This window comes from Macaca fascicularis, chromosome 5, assembly GCF_037993035.2.
Source record: "Macaca fascicularis isolate 582-1 chromosome 5, T2T-MFA8v1.1".
Lineage (NCBI taxonomy): Eukaryota > Metazoa > Chordata > Mammalia > Primates > Cercopithecidae > Macaca > Macaca fascicularis.
Window position 1 is genome coordinate 2,119,866 of NC_088379.1, and position 12,843 is coordinate 2,132,708.

Genomic DNA, 12,843 nt, shown 5'->3' on the forward strand with positions numbered 1-12,843 from the left:
TTGGAGCATAGAGAATTAAAGGAACACGTCCTTCCTGAGTCAGCTGCTAAGAGATGAGCTCTAAGCCTTCAGCAGAATCAGGTGAAGCTCCAGCAACAGGATGGGCAGTGGCAGCAGCGTACTCAGCATGTTGCCCCCACCAGAAGGGGCAGTGGAGGAGCAGGGAGAAAGGAGGGTAAGTTCATCCCCAACACCGGTGAGCCAGAGCCGCTGAGTCAGATGGGAGCAGAAGCTGAGGTGTGTTCTGGAGCAAAGGAGAGCATGAAGATAATGCCACTGATGAGAGCTGGGCTCGAGGGGCAGTTGAGGGAGGGGATCCCGGCTGATTTCAGTGTGCACAAGCAGGGGCAAGGGTGTCCGGGACGTTACATGTGGGCATGCAGGATGACGGGTCACGTAAAGGGCCGCCAATAGGAGAGGACAGAGTCCCCAACAGCAGGAGATCCAGCAGCCCCTCTGCCTCACAGTGAAAGGCTGAAAGCCCATAGAAACAAGCAAGACATGAATGTGTTCTAACTGTGCCCAGCATATCTGGAAAGAGGAAATGGGCTCACTTACTTCTTAAAAGACTTCCAGATTGGATCATAAAACCGAACTCTCTGCAGCATGCAAGGAACAAAGATTCTGGAAGGTTAAAAATAAAAGTGTGGGCAGGCCGGGCTCAGTGGCTCACACCAGTAATCCCAGCACTTTGGGAGGCTGAGGCGGGCAGATTGCTTGAGCCCAGGAGTTCGAGACCAGCCTGGGCAATATAGAGAGACCCTGTCTCAATTAAAAAACAATTGTGGGCAAAGGTATGCCAAGGTAGAGTCGAAGAAAGGAGTTGTTCTCAGACCAGGTGGAATTCACGCCCCACCACTTTCAGTGACACAGAAGAAGGCTTTTTTGACACCAGAGCCACCACTGGGGATGAGATGCACCCTAAATTTAGGGCCTTCCCACTAGCCTGTGGGATCCAGGAGAAAGGCGAATGAAGACAGCTGACGGTGAGTTCACCTCTTAGTTGAAGGCAGAGATTCTGGACAGATGATGAGCATGAATTCATCTCGTCAAAAAGAAGGACAGAATATACTGGAGGAAGTGTTTAGAGACCAAGCAGAGACTCAGAAATTAAAAAACAAAACAAACAATAGAAATAAGTAAATCTCTTCTTACAAACCCACAACAGTGCTGTGTATTTTTCAGAGACACACGTACTGAGGCGTGAGGTCCGAGCCAGGGCGTGGACCTGTGTGTGAACATGGGAAGAGGGGCCTGGGACCTGTGAGGGTGTGTGCCAGCCGGCAGAGCGCACCTGAGCAGAATGAAGAGCAGTTCCTTGTGACCGAGTGGGGTTTACCCCAGGACCGCAAGGAGGGCTTAGCAACCCTGTCAGTAGGTAAAGGAGGAAAACAAATCCAGGGTCATTTTCATGAACACCAGAAGATAATTTGAGAAAATTCAAACCTATTCCTGACGAAAACTTCCCAAGAAACCAGGACTACAACTATGCTTACCTTGCTAAAGGACATCAGCGGCTGCCAGCTGATGCTTGGTGAGCCAGACACTTGTGGCCGGTTCAGAAATAAGTCAGGACGTGGCCGGGCGCGGTGGCTCAAGCCTGTAATCCCAGCACTTTGGGAGGCCGAGACGGGCGGATCACGAGGTCAGGAGATCGAGACCATCCTGGCTAACACGGTGAAACCCCGTCTCTACTAAAAAATACAAAAAACTAGCCGGGCGATGTGGCGGACGCCTCTAGTCCCAGCTACTCGGGAGGCTGGGGCAGGAGAATGGCGTGAACCTGGGAGGCGGAGCTTGCAGTGAGCTGAGATTGTGCCACTGCACTCCAGCCTGGGCGACAGAGCGAGACTCCACCTCAAAAAAAAAAAAAAAAAAAAAAAAAAAAGTCAGGACGCTCATGCCGCTCCTGTCCCCCCTAAGGCTGCAGCAAAGCAGCAAGAGGCAAATGGTGTCTCTTGGAGAATGAGACGGCTGTGTTTGGTGATGGCCTCATGTGAGCTGTAGTGACAACAGAGAGAGGCCAGGTCCACAGGTTTTCCTCTACCCTCCTCATGTATGCAGAGCCACAAAGAGCGTTGATGCATGTATGTGAATGCAGCAGGCTTCTTTGGAAAGTTTGGCAGTGTCACTGAAGGCCACGAGAGATGACATGGACGAGTGGTGACACGGGCTATGTCCCAGCTGGGAAAGGAGAGGCTGTGAGGGTGGAAATCTTCCCTGGTGCAAGCTCGTTGTAAGCGCAATAAAAATAGCAAAAACGTTTAAATATACCTGGACAGGCAACTTCAGAGTCCACGTAGAAGGAAAGATCTGCAGGTCTAGCCAGTGCTCTATCTTGAAGCCTTACTGTAGGAAAGGTGGGCGTCCCCTGGGGGTGACAGTGCTCCCCATGGTGTTCCTGTGACTCCAGCGGGGCCCAAACCCAGGTGGATGGCCGGGGGGAGTGTGGCCAAAGCCAGGGCTGGGCAGCCCATGTACCACGCACTGATGCCTCCCCTCACACCACTTACGAAGGCCAATTCCAGATGGATTAACAGCTAGGAGAGGGGGAGATGGATGTTATAATCTGTGTGGTGGGAAAAGCTGCATGCAACTATTCAGCAAACCGAAAATGCATGAAGCAAAAGGGTAAAATAGTTGCAGCTTTGTGAGAAAAGGCATTGCGCAGGGAAGATTCCTTTGGGAGCTGGGAAGCGATGGGAAAGGTTTCGACACATTTTTTTTTTTTCTTTTTGGAGACGGAGTCTCACTCTGTCACCCAGACTGGAGTTCAGTGGCACAATCTCAGCTCACTGCAGCCTCTGCCTCCTAGGTTCAAGTGATTCTCCTGCCTCAGCCTCCCAAGTAGCTGGGATTACTGGTGCACACCACCACACCTGGCTAATTTTTGTCTTTTTAGTAGAGACAGAGTTTCACCATGTTGTCCAGGCTGGTTTCAAACTCCTGGCCTCAAGTGATGCTTGGCCTCCCAAAGTACTGGGATTACAGGTGTGAGCTGCCGTGCCCGGCCAACACATTGTTATAAAGGGGTCTGATGTTTGGAATATCTAGGGAAAACCTATCTGAAAATCAGTTAAGATAAATAAAACAGGGTCAAGACATGGCAGGCAACCCACAGATGAAAACTGGCCTGATAAGAAGGAAGTGGCACTGGGCCCTGCTGGTAATGGTAGGAATGTAGGTTAGACATGGTGCTGCCAGGCGTCAGAGGCTGGAGTTGTCATTGTTGGCTTTGGTGGCATGTCCCAGGTGCATGCCCCATGCTGTCCCTGTCCCTGGTGTCCTGCAGAAGTGATGTGCATGCCAATGTGCACGTCAGCACCACGGCTCAGTGCGTCGTGACGAAGCATCTGCAGAGGGCGGATGAGCACCCCCACTTCTGTGTTAGGGGGTGTCATGCAGGTGTTGAAGAGTGGCACTCTGGGTTGATTAGTGTATTTCATTATTGTGAAAAGCACCTTGCAGAAAACCACATTCTGGTACCATTTCTGGTTTTAAAGGGATGGCCTGTGTGGGTATGTAGAAAGGACAGGGGGCCAGCGGTCCCAGACAGGGGCACCCTGGGAGATTGCACCAGGACTGGGTGCATGGGCAGGTGTGTCAGAGGTGGCGTGTGAATAGTGACTCCAAAGCCTACTGCTTCCTGGGACCATGAGACAGCTAGCTTATAGATGTCCGTATGCCTGTATTTATCTCTATTCACACACGTGGTTTTGCATGAATACATGACTATTATGCTTTATGTGGCCTTTTGATTTTCCCCCACGCGGTTGTGTGGTGGATCTGGTGGCTCCTCGGGTGGAGGCCGGGGCTGTCCGTCCCCCGCTGCTGGGTGGATATATTGTCTCCAGTTCCTACCTTTGGCCTCTAGGTACCTGGATTTCAGTGGGTCAGTTCTAGGCCACATTGTGCTTGCATTTGTGATTCCCAGGGCTCTTTATCAGATTGCTGTCTCGAAAGCCTTCCTGACAGCCCTGTGGCCACCCCCTCATCTCAGCCAACGTGACATCAGCGCCATGGGTGTCAAGTCAGAGCTCATTGTCACTCTGATCTGCATTTCTCCACCTTTGCCTGTATTTGTTCTTTGCAAATTGTTTCTTTGCATCCCTTGCTGGTTTTTTGGTTGGGTGAGGTTTTTTTTTGAGATGGAGTTTTGCTTTTGTTGCCCAGGCTGGAGTGCAGTGTCATAATCTCCACTCTCTGTAACCTCTGCCTCCCGGGTTCAAGTGATTCTCCTGCCTCAGCCTCCCGAGTAGCTGGGATTACAGGTGCCCACCACCACGCCCAGCTAAATTTTTTTGTATTTTTAGTAGAGATGGGGGTTCACCATGTTGGCTAGTCTGGTCTCAAATTCCTGCCCGCCTCAGCCTCCCAAAGTGCTGGGATTACAGGTGTGAGCCACCACACCCAGCCAGGGTGAGTCTTGTTCTTGTCCTTGAGTGCCACTCGGCTAGGCTGTTGGTGTTGACCTTAGCTCCCTTGTTTGCCATCATGGAGGATGCTGGGAGCTCCGGCTTCCTGTCGTGTCCTTCCGGGCGCTCGCTAAGGCTCGGTCCTCTCCATGTGGTCCTGACCTGTCCTCTGTGAGCAAGAGAAACAGGACTGGTTTGGGGGTGTCCTGTCTCAGTGGACACGGGGCACCACAGTTTTCAGTACAACAAGGAACACAACTTGTTCAGTGTGCCTTATGATGGTGAAAATTCCCTTTAAAAATAACACGATTGCTAACACTTGATCTCATATATCGCTTGACTTTCCAGGACCGTATAATTGACGCTGGCCCCAAAGGAAACTACTCTCGATTTATGAATCACAGCTGCCAGCCCAACTGTGAGACCCTCAAGTGGACAGTGAACGGGGACACTCGTGTGGGCCTGTTTGCCGTCTGCGACATTCCTGCAGGTACAAGCTCTGGGGACCCTGTGTGGGGACCCTGCGTGGGGCTCCTGGCTATGGGGACACTCGCGTGGGCCTGTTTGCCGTCTGCGGCATTCCTGCAGGTACAAGCTCTGGGGACCCTGTGTGGGGACCCTGCGTGGGGCTCCTGGCTATGGGGACACTCGCGTGGGCCTGTTTGCCGTCTGCGGCATTCCTGCAGGTACAAGCTGTGGGGACCCTGTGTGGGGCTCCTGGCTATGGGGACACTCACGTGGGCCTGTTTGCCGTCTGCGGCATTCCTGCAGCTACAAGCTCTGGGGACCCTGTGTGGGGCTCCTGGCTATGGGGACACTCGCGTGGGCCTGTTTGCTGTCTGCGGCATTCCTGCAGCTACAAGCTCCAGACCCTGTGTGGGGCTCCGGCTATGGGGGCAGAGTGGCCATTGCTGCGAGCTGCGTGGGGCTGGACTGGAAAGGCTCTAGGGGAGGTGGGTGCTAATGTGGAGTCTCTTTTGGTTTGAATGTCTTTTACCAAACAAAATTGAAAGGCCATGGATCAAGCCAGTACAGATACGAAAATAACAGAGCATTTTGTTGACCTAATGCACGCCGTTAGCGTTGGAAGAGACAGGCAGGGGTTTCCAATTCGGTGTCTGTCTGCTCCTCCCAGGGACGGAGCTGACTTTTAACTACAACCTCGATTGTTTGGGCAATGAAAAAACGGTCTGTCGGTGTGGAGCCTCCAATTGCAGTGGATTCCTCGGGGATAGACCAAAGGTAAGGCTGTGATGCCCTCCTTCCGCCCAGGCTCTGTGTTGGCATTTTACACCCCTGGAGACATGTGCCTCACCGTGAACAGTGGCCTCCTCCAGGCTGGCTTGTTGCTGGACAGGTGGGAGCGAGGTCCCTGCTGTGGGCTGGGGAGGATGGCTCCCCAAGCAGGGCACAACAGTGCCTCTCAACAAAGGCCAGTTGTTAAGAGTTCCTCACTGAGAGTGTTTCCTGGGGCTGCCAGAACAATGCCCCACAGACGCAGGGCTTAACAGGAGCATATCGTTTCTCAGTTCTGGGGGCCAGAAGTCTGAAGTCAGGGTGTGGGCAGGGCTGTGCGCCCTCCGAAGCCTCCTCAGGAGGCTCTTTCCCAGGCCTGTCTCCCATTCCTGGTGGCAGCCACAGCCCTTGCCGCTCCTTGGCTTGTGGCAGCACCGCCCAACTGTTCTCCCTGCGAACATGACTGTTGACCTGACCTTCTTATAAGAGCACTGGTCCTGTTGACTTAGGGCCTACCCTACTACTGTGTGACCCCCCATCTTAACAGATCTCATTGACAATGACCCTATTTCCAAATACAGTCACCTTCCAAGGTTCCAGGAAGGACAGAGATTGGGGGGGCACTCTTGCACCCCTTCCCTGTGCTGTGTAGAACCTGGGCCTGAAAGCCTGACAGTGGCACCAGCTCGGCCCTGAGCCGGCGTCTGTCCTCAGCCTTGTTGCTGAGGATGGTCACTGCCCTCAGGTCATTGCCACCCACAGGGCACGTGCCTTTGGAATTTCCCAGTGAGGAGACCCCGGGTGGTGGGCGGGAACTGTGACGCCTGTGGTGGCCTCCTTTGCTCGTGGGTCCCATCAGCAGATCCTGGAGCTGCGTGTCTACTGAGATGCTGCTGAGATGCATCATTGCAGGCTTCCAGCAAAGCTCACTCTAGTCGTCGTCTTTGTTCAGCTTTTTCACGCTGAGTTGAGTGAGTCTAAGGATGTCTGGGGAGCACGGGGAGGACACTCCTCTCCTCCCCTCTTTGTGTTGGGCACCTGCAGAGATCTCTGAAGTTTCCGGATTGTAACTTGCTCTTCTGCCCTCTCTGTTTGCTTCAGCCTGTGTAATTCTTTCCGGTGATCTGTGCTTAATTCTTGACTCTAGACCTCAACGACCCTTTCTTCAGAGGAAAAGGGCAAAAAGACCAAGAAGAAGACCAGGCGGCGCAGAGCAAAAGGGGAAGGGAAGCGGCAGTCAGAGGACGAGTGCTTCCGCTGCGGCGACGGCGGGCAGCTGGTGCTGTGTGACCGCAAGTTCTGCACCAAGGCCTACCACCTGTCCTGCCTGGGCCTGGGCAAGCGGCCCTTCGGTGGGTGTGCAGCCTCATGGTGGCTTGGGGCTGTGTCTGTGTGGCAGGCACCTGATGGTGGCTCCTGCTGCCGCTTTTCCTGCTGACCAGGCCTCATCTGGGTGCAGGCGCATCGGGCACTCATGCAGCAAAGGCCCTGATCCAGGGTGGCAGAGCCTTTCTTTGTTCCACCAGCTGCACATTCTAGATCTCTGCATCGAGCAGAGAAGATATGTGGTGACGGGGTAGCCCCTGGAACCTCCATGAGGGATTCAGGCAGCCCGAGGCCTAGCTGCAGAATTGGGGCTCTCATCCATGCTGTGGGGGCGGGGCGGCCAGGAAGGAGGCGGCCCTGGGAACTAAAGCCCCTCCTAGGAGAAAGGCCTCTACAGCAGCCCCGGCACCTGCGTCTCCCTGGCAGCCCAGAAGGGTCTGGCCTGGCTGCACTACACTGGGAATGGAGGGGCCCAGAGCCCCTGTCCTGTGCACCAGGAGGCGCCGCTGGTTGACGAGCTGCAGATCTGGCTCCGTTTGAAGGAAAGTAGAGTGGGCTCCACCTTCCAGCACCACGCATTTCAGAGATGACAGGCGCCAGTGGGAAACAGTAGCGTCTTGTTCCACTTGGTGATGAGACAGTCTGAGAAATGGGTCGTGAGATGACTCTGGTGCTGCACAAACATCATGGCTCACACCTAAGGGTGCAGCCGCCTCCGTTACAATCTTGCAGTGTGTCGCCATGGGGCTCATGACTGTGGAATCACAGAAGAAAAATTAAAAGGCCCTTACCCAAAACAAGAAACCAAAAAGAGGCCGGGTGCGGTGGCTCACGCCTGTAATCCCAGCACTTTGGGAGGCCAAGGTGAGCAGATCACCTGAGGTCAGGAGTTCGAGACCAGCCTGACCAACATGGTGAAACCCTGTCTCTACTAAAAATACAAAAATTAGACTGGTGTGATGGCACGCACCTGTAATCCCAGCTGTTCGGGAGGCTGAGGCAGGAGAAATGCTTGAACCTGGGAGGCGGAGGTTGCAGTGAGCCGAGATTGCAGAGAGCCGAGATAGTGCCATTGCATTCCAACCTGGGCGACAGAGCAAGATTCCATCCCAAACCAAAAAAACTACAAAAAGAAAATCCAGGCCAGGCATGGTGGCTCATGCCTCTAAACCCAGCACTTTTGGGAGGCCAAGGTGGGTGGATCACTTGAGGCCAGGAGTTTGAGAGCAGCCTGGCCAACATGGTGAAACCCCATCTCTACTAAACATACAAAAATTAGCTGGTCGTGCTGGCGGGCGCCTGTAATCTTGGCTACTTGGAAGGCTGAGGCAGAATCGCTTGAACCCGAGAGACGGAGGCTGCAGTGAGCCAAGATTGTGCCACTGCTCTCCAGCCTGGGTGACAGAGCTAGACTCCATCTCAAAAAAAAAAAAAAAAGAATTCGGATATTTGTGTGAAAAACAACACTTTTGTATGGTAAAGATGACACACGATAAAGTGTTGGCCATGGGTGTGAGAGGGTGGTCCCTAACCTGACAGCCTTTACAGAGTCATGCCAGAAAGATGAATACCCAAGTTGAAAATCAGTCCCTTGGGAGAGGGCAGGTCGCATGAAAATGAGCAAAGCAGCCCCTGCTTGTCCACGCGGGGCCGGGGACACTCCTGCACCCGGCACGGCTCCTCTCTCAGCTGCTGAAACATAGAGACGCTAACAGGTGGTCCTTAGGGGCCTGGCAGGTACTGTGGAGTCAACAGGCCCTGCCAGGGAGCCTGCCCGGGCTGCAGTGGAGACAGTTTGTCTGCCCATCCTGTTAGCTGGAGCCAGCACTATTTTAATTTGTGTTCATTTGACCTGACGGTCGTAAGTCATCTTCAACCATGAGAAAGTTTAAGTCGTGATTCCGTCACTTCTGTGTGCTCATATCTTGTGTTCTGTTGCAGGGAAGTGGGAATGTCCTTGGCATCATTGTGACGTGTGTGGCAAACCTTCAACTTCATTTTGCCACTTCTGCCCCAATTCATTCTGTAAGGAGCACCAGGACGGGACAGCCTTCAGCTGCACCCCGGACGGGCGGTCCTACTGCTGTGAGCATGACTTAGGGGCGGCATCGGTCAGAAGCGCCAAGACTGAGAAGCCTCCGCCAGAGCCAGGGAAGCCAAAGGGGAAGAGGCGGCGGCGGAGGGGCTGGCGGAGAGTCACGGAGGGCAAATAGCGCCAGGCGGCAGCTTGGCCGGATCCACGGGCGGTGTAGGGCGGCCGGCCCTGCCTGCGGGAGAGGGCGAGCATGAACTGGCCCAGAGGACCCAGCTCGAGCCGCCAGGACACAGACGTACAGGCCTCCTCGGGAGGGAGCGCCTCCCCACCACTGAGCCATCCTCAGCAGCATCTGCTGCGTCTGCACTGATGACCGTCTGAGCCCAGCTCAGCGTTCCTGGACAAAGCCTCACTCCTCAGCGTTACCGCCACACTTGAATTTCTCAGAATGTCAAGGTTCCCTCCCACTCTTATTTTTTTAGGTTAAAGTTAATTGGCATATGGAATGTTTTAATCTCCTCTGAAATGTGTAGCGTAGGCTTTTCCCGAGGGTCGCTAGAAACTCGGCTTCGCGTTGCTCTGCTTCTGCTTTCAGCGCCGTCGCCACTCAGGAGAGGCCGGGTAAGGCCCGTGTGAGGACTGACCCTGGATTCCTCGAAACCGCCATTGTGATCATTACTCTGCTCTTTGGAAATGGCTGTATCATTTTTTTGTACTAATGTGAATTGCTCCTCAGAAATGCTTCTTTTCCATCCTAGTGAGCAGCTGGCCACGCAGGTGGTGGCAGCAATGGTGTTGTAAGATTTCCTCCCGTCGTTTTTTCTCCTCGTGGATTTGAATGAAATGCCAATAACACGTCCACTTCAGCGTGTAGTTCCCGCGGAGCACTTTCGAGGCCTGGCCGGGTTGGGCCGTGTCTCACCTGGGCCTATCTTCTGAACTCGCTAGGTTCTTATCAACATTTGGGGGAGAACTTTGTATATTTTTTTCATTTGGCTTTTCTTTACCAGTTTCTGATTTTTATTCTCAATATATTTTTGCTAAACCTATTTCACAAATCACCACCGACTGAAATGTGTCTTTACTGATGCGACCCTGAGTTCCATGGCGAAAGGAGTGACTTCCGCAGGGCCTGAGACCACAGTCCGCTTAGAGCACAGGAAGTGACAACTTAGGGAGCCCCGCAGGGCGCGGCAGGCCCCAGGGACCACAGCACGCAGGTCTACAGAGAGACCCAGAGTCTAGCCCTCCTGCCACCCAGAGTGGCTTCCATGTCAGCACTCGGGATCTGCTGATGGAAGACGCAGACTCTGCCGATCAGTCGCCCTCCGCCAGGGCACCCACTGAGAGGTGTGGTCGTGGGGGTGGAGGCCTGCCTGGCAGGTGTGCGTGCCCCGCCCGTGTGTCACGGGCACTGGTCTAGGCCAGGTCTGACACCCACTTTCCTGTGAGGTTTCGCTTTAGTTTTTAAAAGGTCCAGTTCTACAAAGTGAGACCTGAGTACTACGTATGTTGTAAGAATTGGTTCTTTCTTGAGGGATCCTCGACCCTGGGAAGTTTTGAGCACCCTGAGAAGGGGGCACGGTGTGTGCCTCTGCCCACGTGCCCTGAGGGGCTGCTTGTCTGGGAGGGAGGAGGGAGAGAACATTCAGCAGCAGGTGCTTTTTTATGGCCTTTTCTTAAAATAACCTAAGGAGGACACATCCATATTGCAGAGAAGTTTACAAAACTCCCCTTGAAAACTGCTGCTGAGGCTCCTGTTAATTTTCTGTGGCATCTTTTATGCCTTGGTAAACTGCAGTGTCTTTGGACCTGAGACTGGCTACTCTGTGGTTTTGTGACCTGTAAGCGTGGGGTTTGGGGTGTGTGGCCTACAGGGTCCCACGCCTCCCTGAGCACTGACTGGAAGTTTCACTGACTGGTGGCTGTCCCTTCTCCCATCACAGTCTGCAGCAAAGTTAACTACACAGAGGACCCAGGGGAAACGAGCTGAGAGGCCACTGACTTGCTCGTGTGGCCGTGGCCTCTGAGATGCACTCGCTGGTTAAGATGGGGTGGGAGTGCTTTCCAGTTCAGACTCTTCTCTCAAATTGTCCTAAGAAAATACTGGATCGGCTCATAGATTTATGCTCCTTATGCCCTAACTTGGAAGGTTGTTATAGGGACAGGCCGGGCAGTGTCCCCACATACGTGTGGCCCTGGCCTTTAGAGTCTAAGGCTCCGGGGCCTCGCTGTCACTTGCCCGAAAGATCCTTTCCGGCAGCTAAGGGACTAATAATGCTTACGTCAAAACATCAGAATCGGCTTTGCAGTGCACTTTGGGGAACAGATATTAACTTATTTTTGTGTTTGACAGTAGTGAAATATTGTGACTTTTAATCGCTTTGATAATACTTCCAAATTATTTTATGATCTTTCTGAAGGAAATACTGCAAAAATTTTAAATATGGTTCCTCCCCCTTTCCAAAACCTGTTAAACTAATGAGCAAATAACACTAACTTTGAATGTCTCTAGAATACCCGCTGATAACTCGGTGGAGCCAGGCTTTGGGGCAGCGGCCCTGAGCTTGCAGGGCTTCTCTCCACTGCGGCTGACCAGGCCCCAGCTGTGACTGTGGGTGTGGTCGGCTCCCGGCCCTGCCCAGCTTTGTTCTGAGGATGCGGTGGCTTCCTGATCATCGGCTTCCAATTCTTTGTCATTAATGTGAAGCAAAACACAAAAACTGCCCCAATCCCTCAGGATTCCTTGGCATCCGAAACCAGGATCTGCACCTAAACCTATACCCACCCACGTGTGGTCACAGGGGATATGTCCGATTGGGCAGCTTAAAACGTGGTCACCTGTGGGGGAAACTCTTCAGGTACCCGAAGTGAGAACCCAGCTGTCCATCCTCAGGCCAGCCTTTCTTTTGGTGACGCCCGTCCGCGGCTGTCTGGGTTCCCTTCGTGGTGTTTGTCTTGACCTCTAAACCCCGGTGTGCGCAGTGCCCATCTTCCAGAACTACCTTATTTTCAAGAATTGAACCTGTTTTATAATTCAAGTTAATGCAAATGACTGTCAGTTGCCAAATATCTTGATCCTATGAGTGTAGTTGATGACTGTTAGTCAGTAGAGTAAAATGCTGTGTCCATGGGGTGTCACGGCCTCACCAGACCCTGTTGAGGTGTGAAATGCCCTGTCAGAAATTAAATACAAACTTAAATGTGCCTATTGGTGTCTAAACTTCATACAATATAAGGTCAGATTCCTTTTAGGAATACTGGGTGCTGTCACCAGGTTTGATAGTTAGACTTAAAAACTTGAAATTCACTTTTGGGGGGGATATACTGAAATAGAGATTTGAGACTTGCCAGTTGGGGGAAAATAGCATTTAAAATGGAAAGCTGTGTTTGGAAAATTGTGTATGAGTATTTTTGTATTAAAAACATTGTAAAGGCTTTTTTTCTTAACTTATTTTACATGGGATTGTTTGATTTTTTATTTCCAGTTACTTTGAATTGCAAAGCATCAGGCGTGGCGCTGATGCTTCCGATGGGTGGGGCTCCCTGTCCTGACCGTGTCATTTTGCCTTTGACCTGACCCGCTGGGGAGAGGCAGCGCCATCTTGGGAAGTATAACAAATACTGGAAATAGCAGGCGTAACTGACTTTGGAAAAATGCTTTCTTCTTTCAGAAATAATTTGCTTCCCAAATTCCCATTGAAGGCGAAATGGTCTGGAGAGAAGGAACCACTGCTGTCCCGCAGCCCTGCAGTCGACTGAGCCGGGTGGTCCCCAGGCCTGCAGCCAAGTCAAGGGAGTGCCCCGAGGGCTGACCCTACCTGTTCTTAC

At 52.7% G+C, this 12,843-nt stretch overlaps 1 protein-coding gene and 1 non-coding gene across 8 annotated transcripts in view; both read left to right on the forward strand.

Moving 5' to 3' along the window:
* NSD2 (nuclear receptor binding SET domain protein 2) overlaps nucleotides 1-12,450 on the forward strand; it is a 115,187-nt gene extending 102,737 nt beyond the window's left edge. For 6 of the 7 annotated variants that reach the window (XR_012434554.1, XM_045392033.2, XM_045392034.2 and 3 more), the window contains 4 exons: nucleotides 4,764-4,905; nucleotides 5,551-5,657; nucleotides 6,799-7,003; nucleotides 8,919-12,450. Coding sequence is in view for 5 of the 7 variants with exons in the window: in XM_045392033.2 (XP_045247968.2) it covers nucleotides 4,764-4,905; nucleotides 5,551-5,657; nucleotides 6,799-7,003; nucleotides 8,919-9,190 (726 nt within the window). In the remaining 2 variants the exon portion in view is untranslated. Of the gene's footprint in view, nucleotides 1-4,763; nucleotides 4,906-5,550; nucleotides 5,658-6,798; nucleotides 7,842-8,918 lie in introns of all 7 variants that reach the window. The other variant, XR_012434553.1, reaches the window with a different exon arrangement.
* Nucleotides 4,539-4,663, forward strand: LOC123573793 (small Cajal body-specific RNA 23). The gene has a single exon (XR_006698525.2).
* Nucleotides 12,451-12,843: the final 393 nt, after the last annotated feature.